Consider the following 11,700-nt stretch of genomic DNA (forward strand, 5'->3'; position numbering starts at 1 on the left):
ACGCTCTCCCCTATATGAATTTTCTCTGAAGCAAGAACGGATTCCAGGCTGGTAAAGTGAGTTTACAACGAAGATGACCTGGACACGTTGTGTTGGACTAAAAACAACGTGGGCCAAACAAACTTGCCGAAAAGTCGGGCCTATCTATAGTCCGGCCGTTCCACATATGATGATTTTCTTAAAATTTAGTAGGATATTGAGGAGCATCGCTTTGCTATTCTTTGTCTGAATAATTTCAGCCATAATAAGGTTGGATAAACCGACAACACACAGCATGCGGCCCAAGTGGGCTAGCGGCCCAGAGCTTGCTGAGTGACGGCCGGCCGCCCGAACCCCTCACCAGGCCGAATTTTATCACCGCGCATCGCGCAGCATGGGCCGCATATACAAGTCGATTCTTAATAACCTACGTAACTAACACGCCCCCTCGGAGTCGTCCACTACTCTCTCTCCGCCGCACCGGCACGGTCAAGCTGCCATTCAGCAGGCCGCCGCCGTCCGGCAGAAGCGATCGCGCCAAGGAAGAAGGAGGGGGGGGGGGGGGGCGGCGGGCGGAAGCTTCAGCAGCGGGTTGTTCCTGTTGGCTTCAAAGGAGGCCCGGAGGCATGAGCCGCGCCGCCTCCGCTCTCCGCGCCCGCCACGCCGTCCGCCGCCTCGGAGGCGTGGGACGTGCCGTTCATCCCCGGCACGGGCAACCTCACCGCGCGCCTCCTCGCCTCCCCGGCCGCGCGCGTCGCCGCCGTCGAGATCGACCCGCGCATGGCCGCCGCCGCCGCCGCCCGCGCCACCGGCCTCGGCCTCGCGCACAAGCTCACGGTCTCACCCTCCGACCACCCGATCGATCGAATGCCTCCAAACGGAAACTAACGCTGATCAAGATCAAATGACGAGTCTTTAGTTTGTTTCGTCTTCCGTTGCCAGGTGACCACGGGCGACGCCATGAAGGTCGAGTTCCCGGAGTTCGACGTCTGCGTCTCCAACATCCCCTACGCGATCTCCTCGCCGCTGGCCGCAAGCTGCTGTTCGGCGCCTACCGGTTCCGGACGGCGACGCTGCTGGTGCAGAAGGAGTTCGCGCGGCGGCTCGTGGGAGCGCCGGGCCACGGGGAGCGCAACCACCTGGCGACCAACGCGCGCCTGGTCGCCGACGTGACGCTGCGCATGGACGTGGGCAAGGAGGACTTCGTTCCCGTGCCAGGGGTGGACTCCTCCCTCGTCGAGATCCGGATGAAGGAGGACCGGCCGGCGGAGGTCGAGCCCGGGATCGGCCTCGACGAGTGGCTCGAGTTCACGCGCGTGTGCTTCGGACAGCACCGGCTCCAGCAGCAGCAGCAGCAGCAGCAGCAGCAGAAGAAGAAGAAGAAGAAGAAGAAGAAGAAGAAGAAGAAAAGGAAGGAGGAGAAGACCATCGGCGCTATCTTCAAGCGGGAAGAGATGGCCATGGAGCTGTTCAGACTGTCTCGAAGAGCCGAGGAACGTGACGGCAATGCCCGCCTGTAGCGGCGACCAGAGTGCGCTCCATGACGACGACGACAATGTGGGTGATGGCGAGGACGAGGAAGATTGCTGTGAGGTAGCAGATGGTTTGAGTAAGGAAGAGGTCGTGGCGTTCAAGGAGAGGATTGCTGGAGCGTTGCAGTCCGCCGGGCTCAACAACGAGTGGCCGTCGAGGCTGTCCAACGACGACCTGCTGCGGTTGCTCCGGCTGTTCATCAAGCGGGGGGTGCGCTTCCATTGATCACGTCCACCCTGGTTCCTCGTGCTGGATGGTCTCGTAGGGGTTTGTATCGCCGAGATCATGCCACACCCAACACCTGACGCATACGGCTGAATAACTGATCAATATAAACTTCTGCGCCCGGTTCATGCAGTATTTTATACGCTACACTAGTACTATATATTAGTGTTTCTCCCAACGAACATACAAATTCCTAGTCATCGGAATTATTCTCGAGCGAATGATCTCCAACTTGATCCGAGGTTCCAGTGGGTCTTCTCCGACTCCATACAGTGGTTGGGCTGGTTAACCAAAGACTGCCCAAGCCTATTAGAGGGATACTCCATCGAGTTTCAAAATTCTTGTCGTATTGAGGTCTTCATAACTTAAATATTTCAATCTTTGACTTTAAGTTAATTTTCATGTGTTGAGTTTGGATATATGAAAAACATACGAGTAGATTCATGTTGATATGTGGTTTCATAAGAGTAACTCTAATAGTCTCCCAAATACCTAAAACATCAAGAATTTTGAAACCGGAGGGAGTACTCATGATTATAAGCTAGTCCGGTCAAAGCCATCCAAAAGATGAGGGAGAAGGGGGCCGAGGTAGTGTGAGGTCGCGGCGAAGAAGGTTGCGGGAGTCAATGAACGAAGAAAGGGGAGCCTTGGTCTCACCAAAAAGCAGAAGATATTAGCATTAATGCTACTAGACCAAAAGTACTCCAAATCACTGTTAAATTTACTGACAAATACCATAATATGCAGGGTAGCATTCTCTAAAAATTTTCTTTCCTATTACATATATGATAAAGATCGTAGGTGGTGCAATCGACACTTCAAATGCAATAAGTTCAAAATCCTCCGAGAATTAAGACTAAAGATACAATAATATATGGTCGAAGGAAACAACCCCTCTCAACTATGCTTGGAGTTTGATTTTCCTCCCCAATCTATAAAATCAGAATTTTAAGCTCCTTAGGTCATAAAACCTATCTTTTTTGCACCCAAGATTATCTCAAAAGCAATTTACAGGCTATGCGGCACCACATCATTTGAATACACGTGACTAGTCCCCGACTCACCCGTGAATTAAGAAGGGGCTCGGGCTGGAACCAGCAAGCCCAACTCAACGCCCATCCCCCTCTCTTTGCCCTCAACGTCAGCAGCCGCCTCATCTCTCCTTATCACAAATCACCAACCAACATATTGCTACTGTGCTGTGCTCTTATGCGGCATCCTCTAGGCAAGCCCCAATGCCTCCACCTCGTTTGACCTATGCTGCTTCCACCGCTTCCATGACGCTCTCTCCTTCTCACCCTCTATGATGGCTGGGTAGCAAATCTCCAGTCGTATGATGTGAGGCGAGGCGAGGATGCACATGATGGGTTGTAATAGATCATCAAATGTTAGCACAAACTCATCTAAAGTGGTATTGGGTGGAGATGGGCAACACGGCAATGCCTAAGATTAAGGCATTGGTGGCACATCACATCACACAAATGGACAAAGAAGTGTGCAGCCTCCTGTCCATGTAGAACAAGCATCTACAACATGAAGGTAGGGTGAATTGGCCCATGCTACCTCGATCGAGCTCAGCCATCGGAGGGATGCTAACAACAATGTCCCAACAGCCAAGAAGCGGGGAAAGAGGGTGCACATGCCCTTGCATTGAGGAGTGTGCTAGGGTTAAAGGGGGAGCAAGTTGAACCATAAAATAGTACAGGAGGTTAAGTGGAAACTCACCATGGATCGTAATGATGTGCTATAGAGTAAGTGTAGTAGGCTTGGAAATGGTTTAGTGCAAACTTAGGGTCTGCTTGGTTTGCTGCTAAATTTAGCATGTTTTCTGCCCAACTTTTAACTTGCTATGCTTTAGCATACCAAAATTTTAGCATCAAACCAATCGAGCTCTCGGTTCTTACTCATTTTCAGTCGGTGCTTCGACAACATAGAGCCTAGCTTGTTGTGCGAGAGAAGAGCAAACTCTAGAAATCGAATATGGAGACAAGACGAAGGAGGCACATATCTGGAAGCTCGCTAGGAAGCTATATCTATAGTTAGGGCACGTACAACCCACAGACGGCCCTTGTCTTTTTATTGCCACATCAGCTGAGGAGGTCTACGTGGACAACATTAAATGAAGAAAGAGGGGCTTGCCGTCGCTTCGTTCGTCTACGGCGCCAGCGCGTGCTCCGACGCAAGGAGACGGCTCCGAAGCGCGCTGGAGGACCAGCTTCCGGTCGTCGACGGCGATGGCGGATCGGATGCGCGTGCGCTTTTTCCTTCCCGCTGCCGCGCGCAAGTCGTCCCGCCAAGCGGATTCGCGCGTTCCTCCAGTTAAATCTCCACTCCGCGTCCCGGATCCCGGCCACACCTTCACCTCCGCATCCTGGTTCCCCAGCGGCGCCCTCCCAGGTCCCAGCTCGCCATCCGGCTGCCCCACCACGCGCGCCGCCGTCCGCGCGCCCCGCCTCCGCCCCCACCCCCGGCCCCTCCCGCCACCGCTAACGCCGGCAAGCGCCAGGCCAACCCCGCCGACCGCACCTCCAAGGTAAAGCCCCACACCATGCGCCTGCATTTCGATTTCAATGTGAAATAGATTTTGCCAAATTGACTTCAGATCCACGTGGATGCAGAACTGTTGTTAATCCTTTTGATTTTCAGGCAAGACTCGAGGGATTAGATTAGCCTAAGCCGTCCGTAGAGAAGCAGGCGGCAATGCGGCAGGAAGAGAAGCAGGCGGCGGCTGCGGCGCGAGAGCTCCTCAAGGCGGAGTCGTCTCAGCAAAGGAGAGTGGCGCAGTCGCGGAAGGGACCCATGTCCTCGTCAATGCGCAAAGGAACGGCCGAGTCGTCGATTGGGAAGCCCACCGTTGGAGCTGCAGCGGCGCAGATGCGGAAGCCCGTTGGGGGACCTGCAGCGGCTCCGGAGCTAGGGAGTATGGGCCTCGCCGCACCTCGGCCGGAGCAGAACGGCGCGGGTGTACCTGGAGCTTCACCGACCTCCTTCACCGATGGGAGCTGCTTCTTCAATAGCTCTGGCAGCTTCTTCGCCGGCGCCGGTCAAAGCTCCATGCCTCAACCGTGGAGCTTTCCTCAATCTTCTGATCTAGCGACATGGTAAATTACTTCTGAAATTACACCTTTCATTTGAAGCCATACCATCCTGATGTGATCTCCAGTTACTTTTAGCTCTCCTTGTAGTGTTTGTTTGTTTATTTGTGGCAAAGGTACATATATGCTGCTCGGAACTTAAAGAGTGCTACCTAACAGTTGAATGAAATGAATAATCAGGAATAGCAGGACATATGAACTAGTATCATGTTTACTAGCATTCTTTCTTTGTTACCATCCTTTTGCATTTTTTAGTGCAGTTGAAGCCTGCAACATATCAAACATAGGAGTAAGCCATGCTGTCCTGGGAGGCCCAATGAGTTGTACGGCAACTGTGACTGGGATGGTGTCTGTTGCTGAATGCCTGCAGCTTGAGACTGGGGCTGTGCCCATGGAGCTACATAATTTGCAGTCGCATGTCGTTGATTTGCATTATAAGGCTGTGGATGACTAGCTGTTGAGCCACCTTGATTCAAGGCTGGTTCAGGTGTTATTGGGGTATAGGGTGGTGACAGTGTGACCTGCGAGCGAGCAGAGAGAAATCATCCCTGTGTAATGAGTGCTTGCTACTAGTCAACATTAGTTCAAATTACTTCAAATTGAACTGTTCTGCAGCTTTCACTACATTTTTTAGTGCAGTTGAAGCCTGCAACATCTGCATCTTGTGCAATACTAAAGGCGTCGTGAGTATGGCAACACCTGGAGGCTGGAGCTCCCTGCTCTAACGCTGTCAGATTTTTTTAGTTGTTAGAACTATTACTTCTAATTTTATCTGAGCTGACGGCATCAACTGCATTTTTCTGCTAACACATGGATCATTCAGTGTCAAGAATTCAAGCAATTTAAAGTTTCCCTATGCATGTAAATTTTGCAGGGATAAAAGTCCTATACCTCCTGGTGGCTTCACAAACTTTATCCAACCTCATATGTCTCAAAATTTTCATTTTGTTGGGGGTCATGCTCAGTTTGCCCCATTCAAGCCGCCACGCACTATGGAAGATACACCATCAGAAGAAGAAATAGGCACTCCTCTTTCATCAACCGAAAGAAATAAGTATGTGACTGTTGACAGCGGGGATGACTTAGAGTTACCTAGGACTGAGAAGCGAATCCTTTGGACACAAGAAGAAGATGTCAGGCTGGTGAGCTTTTAGTGCATTTTCATGCTAATTTCTATTTTCTCATTCACTGTCTCAATTTCTTTAAGATAAATCTACTTGATAATATTACAGATGAGCTCATGGCTGCACAATTCAACGGACTCAAGCATAGGTGCTGATAGGAAGAATGAACAATATTGGTATGATGTTGCTGACACCTACAATGAGACAACCCCAAGTCATAGGAGAAGAAATGCTAAGCAAGCGAAGGACCGTTGGCATAAGGTTAATAAGTGGACTGACCTCTTCAATAATGCTTGGTTGAAGGCTCGAAGGGTTTTTACTAGTGGGTATAATGATCAGATGTGGATTGATAAGGCCCATGCTTTCTACGTAGAAGACAACAAAGATCTCAAGCTGGGGCATTTTGTGTTGATGGAGGTATGGTACACTATCCGAAATGAGGCAAAGTGGATATCATACAACAATGGGTTGAAACAAGCACGCAAAAGGAAGAGTTCAGATAAGGATAATGAAGGAGAGAACATGAACCATGTAGATCTGGAGGATATGGAAGAAATTCCAAGACCAATGGGGCAAAAAAAAAAAGCTAAAAAGGCAGCACTTGAAAAGAAAGCCAAAGGGAAGGATATTGACCAAATAGATCTTGAGGAGTTGAATACATTTGGAAAAATTCAGGCTGATGAACATGCAAACCGGCTGAAGGTATTGGAAGTACAAAAGAAGCTATCATTCGAGAAGATTGAACAAGCAAAGCTTGCCCACCTAGCAGCAAAGGAGCAAAAGGAGGCAGCAAAGGCGCAAAGGGAGGCAAGAAAATTAGAAGTTGAAGCTAGGATGTTTGAGACATATAACCGCCTTCTCGCAATTGATGTAGCATTGATGTCCGATGAAGATAAGTTGGAGCATGCAAATACAATGAAGTGTTTGAAGAAGAAATTATTTTCAGATTACAACTGAGGCAATATGATCTCTGAAGCTATAGTTGTGTTATGTCATTATGTTCTGCACTTTGTGATAGCTATGGACGGGTTGCAATTTATAGCTATGGACGGGTTGCAATTTACAGAGTATGGACGGGTTGCAATTTTCTGCACTTTGTGATAGCTATGCTCACGAAAGTTAACTTGCAGTGGACGTATGCGTGCCCGAGCATGTCACTATGCGATACAAAGTTGCTGTCTCTTAATCTAGAGGGGACTTAAATGAAACAAAAAGTTACACCACAAAATAGCTACAAAGATGAAATGTACACTTGATCACTATTTTTATGAATGAATTAAATAGCTTGCAGACAGTTAAATAGACAGCTCACTGTACAACCTGTCTTTTTAGCTGTCTTGTGTCTGGCATGGCAAATTAAATAGACAGTCGTTGTCTAAACTATTGTACGTGCCCTTATATCGCTGTAAGATTTGGAGCTCTACCGGAGCCTCTTCGCTGTCGGCCAGTTCTGTCGTGCCGCGTGTCGGCGAATGCCCATGCCCCGCGTGTCGCGTGCGGCCTACACGGTTGTCTCATGCCGTGCGAGATGTACTTTCAGCAAAAAAAAAAGGCCGCCTCGCCTCCTTCACTCGCCTTCCGTACCGCCGGCGCTCCTGCCCTGTGCCAACCTCCATGGCTCAGTATCGGCAAGGTAGTCGTCCGTGTCTCGCCATGAAATCGGCGGCGGCTCCTTTTCTCCATGCCGTTTGCCTCCCAAGCCGACTCCGCCCTCCTCCGCTCGCCTTCTGCAGAACCGGCAGCGTCGTCCAACATGGCGCTCCGTCTCCATCTCGTGGCCGTCTTCCGCGTGGCCTAGGGCTGACCACCATTTCACTGCAGACGCGAGGCATGAAATCGGCGACCCCTCCTTCTTCAGCACCGTTCGCCTCCCTCGCTGACTCCGACAGGTCCTTGGCGTCCTCCCACACCACCCCTTCCACTTCTCCACCGCGCCTCCCCCGCTTGGCCCTCTCTCACCATGCCTTCCCCCACGAGATCACCAGATGACGCGGCGCCCGGCGGTAGCGACGACCTGGACCTGGACGACACCGCGGGCATCCACGGCAGGTGCCGTCCGCCGTCACCGCGTCTACGCTCAGCTCTGCGGTACCCCTCCCCTGCTTCTCCGCATTTGTTGCCGGCTATAGTCTCAACTTTAGCAACGAGAGTTACTGCTGCTGGCCTCTGGATGGCAGAATCAGCCGTCATTGTGTGCGCCAATCCGGTACGCTTCCCTGGACCTCCTATTTGCAAGTTCTGCCGTGGAAGCAAATGAGATCACACTGCCGATTTCAACGATTGCACGATGTTACATTGCTTGTGCCTTGGTAATATTGCTTAGGATTTAGGAATGCATATCACTGCAATGCGGTTGAACAGTTGATGTTACTTCTTAGTGATGGTAGAAATATAACATTGGCTGGTAGGTGTTTTCTTTGGTATCCCGGTGTTCATAACAACAGGTGACCATCATTTCCATCACTTGGTAACGGGACAATAAAAATTTTACCTTCATACAGGAAAGGCCACTTCAAGATGTCCTTTTTCTGTCAAGTGCATCTTTGCTCTTCTCTAATCCGTATATACAACATACTGATAATTACAGGAGCTGAATTAGTAAGGGGAAAAAACTCTCTCATATGTATCCCTCTCATATATATCCCGTTGACACCATTTTACTGTTCTTTCCACATTTACAATGCCAACTGATTTAATTATTGGCTTCAATGAAAATAGTATTCTTGGGCCACCACAGCGAGAAGCAGCCAAGTGAGGCAGGTTTTGTAGTAGGTGAAACCAAGATGACTAGAGAGATTATTTCCATGCAACAAAAGAGCATTGGAGAGTTGTGTGTTTTCATCTTTTTTTTATCCTCTCCTAATATTTTTCTCATTGTACCATACAAGTCATCTGTGTTAGGTGATATGGACTTGAGGGTTTTCTATCAGAGAATTGAATTTGTTTTCCAATACGGATGCAGATAAGCAGGTAAGTAAAAAAGAATATGAATTTAAATTGAAAGTTATATGCTTTGTTTCTTCTTTCTTCCATGTGGTACATGGGTTTCTATTTTCTTTCGATTTCATTTCCATGGGTATCTCCTTATTTGTGTGTGATGGAGACATAAGAAGGGTGATGATGTCCAGTTAGGAATCTTGCTCTTTGATGTATGTGAAGCTTTCTTTCTTTTCATAACTGCCTCCATGTTTTTGTCTGAATTTTTCTTCATGTAGTTATGTACATATATGTTATGCAAATTTTGAAATGTAGATACGCGCACAACTTAAGATTTAAGCATTAGGTAGTCAAACTGAATTGTAGACCTGTAGCTACAGGGTGAACATTTAGGCCTTAATTATTGTTGCATGTAATGACAGCCATTAGGAGGGAAAAAATATAAATGCATCTTACTGATAAGAGTACATATTCTTGTGATCATGTATATTAGTTTTGAGTAGTTTTTTTTTGAATTGTGTAATATTCGTGTAATTGCATTCCCATATCAAATCATAGCCATACTAATAATTGGAAACCACTTTTCCATTATATGCAAATGGTATAGGTTAGCTTTGCTGATGGGTTGCTTCATAATCCAAATCAGGCCCTCTTATTCGTATACGTGTGTTTTGGTTGCTGCCAAGCTCAAATGAACAGCAACCAATCTTCATGGCATCAACTCTGCCAGAACAATGCTTGCCTCAGCACAGACCTGATCCTGCTGCTTCAAGTTTTACACGTCCAGTTCTTATACACAGATTGGTAGTTACTATGCCTTCCTATGCCAACTTTTGCTATATATGCCAGCAAGTCAGGTTTCTTCTCTGTTTCACTTGATGTTTTTACAGGAACCAATACCTTCTATTCTGTCACTCTGCCACGGTGCCACCAGCACATACGACTGCCAAAGCAGAGTTATTAGTAACCATGACAACAATTTGCTGTGTGTGAATGCGACCAAAAAAACCCGCTCTATATGTATATATATTGTTATGGATGCGACATCGGCAATCCGAAACCATCAGTGTTTGTGCCGAGTACCGGTGCCAGCCAGAGGATAATCGGACGAGCTCCTTCACCTTGTTCGGCTACGAGCCTACGACTACGACCAATCTGCCATCCGCGGCCGCAAAAGCAAACCACAAACTAAACAGCAGAGCAGTTCCCTTCCCGCTGCGGCTGGCTTTTGAGTTTGAGCTGACGCATGAAGCGAGCCGTCTCCGCTCTATGGGCCCGGCGCGCCGTCCGCCAAGCCTCCTTCTACACCACCTCCTCCTCGCCTGAGGCGGGGGCGGCGGCGGCGGCGTCGGAGGCGTGGGACGGGCGGTTCCGTCTCCACAAGCCGCGCGGGCAGCACCTGCTCACCAACCCGCGCGTCCTCGACGCCATCGCCCGCCGCGCCGCGATCAGCCCGGGCGACGCCGTCCTCGAGGTCGGCCCCGGCACGGGGAACCTCACCGCGCGCCTCCTCGCCTCCCCCGCGTCGCGTGTCGCCGCCGTCGAGATCGACCCGCGCATGGTCGAGGCCGTCACCGCCCGCGCCGCCGCCCTCGGCCTCGCGGACAAGCTCACGGTCCGTCCGTCCGCACGCACGCACGCCTACCGCTCGACCAAATGCCTCATAAGAGGAAACACTGTGCTGAGTGCTGACAAGTTGATGACGGCTGTTCCTCCTCCTTTTTCTTTCCTCCCGTTTGCAATTCGCAGGTGATCGCGGGCGACGCCGTGGAAGTGGAGTTCCCGGAGTTCGACGTCTGCGTGGCCAACATCCCCTACAGCATCTCCTCGCCGCTGATCGCCAAGCTGCTGTTCGGCACCTACCGGTTCCGGACGGCGACGTTGCTGCTGCAGAAGGAGTTCGCGCGGCGGCTTGCGGCCACGCCGGGCGACGGGGAGTACAACCGCCTGGCCGCCAACGTGCGCCTCGTCGCCGACGTGAGGCTGCTCATGGACGTAAGCAAGAGGGACTTCGTGCCCATGCCCCGGGTGGACTCCTCCCTCGTCGAGATCCGGCCGAGGGCCGCCACGCCCGGCGTCGACCTCGGCGAGTGGCTGGCGTTCACGCGCGCGTGCTTCGGGCAGAAGAACAAGACCCTCGGCGCCATCTTCAAGCAGAAGAGGATGGTCATGGAGCTGTTCGGCCGGTCGCGGAGAGCGGAGGAACGCGACGGCGGTGCCGGTGGCATCAGCCTCGGCGCGCTTGACGACGACACTGATGAGGATGGTTATGGAAAAGACGACGATGGCGGCAGCAGAGTGGCGGCCGGTTGCAGCGAGGAAGAGGTCGCGGCGTTCAAGGAGAGCATTGCCGGAGCGTTGGAGTCTGCGGAGCTCGCCAGCAAGAGGCCGTCGAAGCTGTCGAACGACGAGCTGCTGCGGTTGCTCCTGCTGTTCAACGAGCGTGGGGTGCGGTTCCGGTAGAGCGCAACCTGCGTCCCTCTGCACGTTGCGACATATGGTCTGGCACGCAGAGATTTGTGTCGCCGGGGCCATGCCACGCCTCTTGCAATGGCTGGTTCTTACAAGCATGTCGACGTCATTGTAGACGTAGTGCTACTTCAGTCATATGTATACCCGTAGTGTTGAGTTATTGGTGCCAGCCTTATCCATACCCTGTTCAATGTATTCCACTTTGCTGAGGTGAACTTTGACAGCTTGATGTTGATGGCATGCATTTTTTGTGATATCTGAAGCTGAAAGTTCTCTTCCAACAAGCTTTTGCTGGAGACTATATTAGCAGATAATATATGTTGGCCATTACTACA

The 11,700-nt window shown here is 50.7% G+C and overlaps 1 protein-coding gene and 1 pseudogene across 1 annotated transcript; both read left to right on the top strand.

Moving 5' to 3' along the window:
• The first annotated feature begins 373 nt into the window (after positions 1 to 373).
• Positions 374 to 1,855, top strand: LOC117844395 (ribosomal RNA small subunit methyltransferase, mitochondrial-like; annotated as a pseudogene).
• A 6,085-nt stretch (positions 1,856 to 7,940) lies between these two features.
• LOC117843701 (ribosomal RNA small subunit methyltransferase, mitochondrial) lies at positions 7,941 to 11,700 on the top strand. The gene is made up of 2 exons (XM_034724375.2): positions 7,941 to 10,508; positions 10,643 to 11,700. The coding sequence occupies exons 1-2, from the start codon at positions 10,140 to 10,142 to the stop codon at positions 11,354 to 11,356; spliced, it is 1,083 nt and encodes a 360-aa protein (XP_034580266.1). The 5' UTR covers positions 7,941 to 10,139; the 3' UTR covers positions 11,357 to 11,700.

This window comes from Setaria viridis, chromosome 2 (genome assembly GCF_005286985.2).
Source record: "Setaria viridis chromosome 2, Setaria_viridis_v4.0, whole genome shotgun sequence".
Taxonomy (NCBI): Eukaryota; Viridiplantae; Streptophyta; class Magnoliopsida; order Poales; family Poaceae; genus Setaria; species Setaria viridis.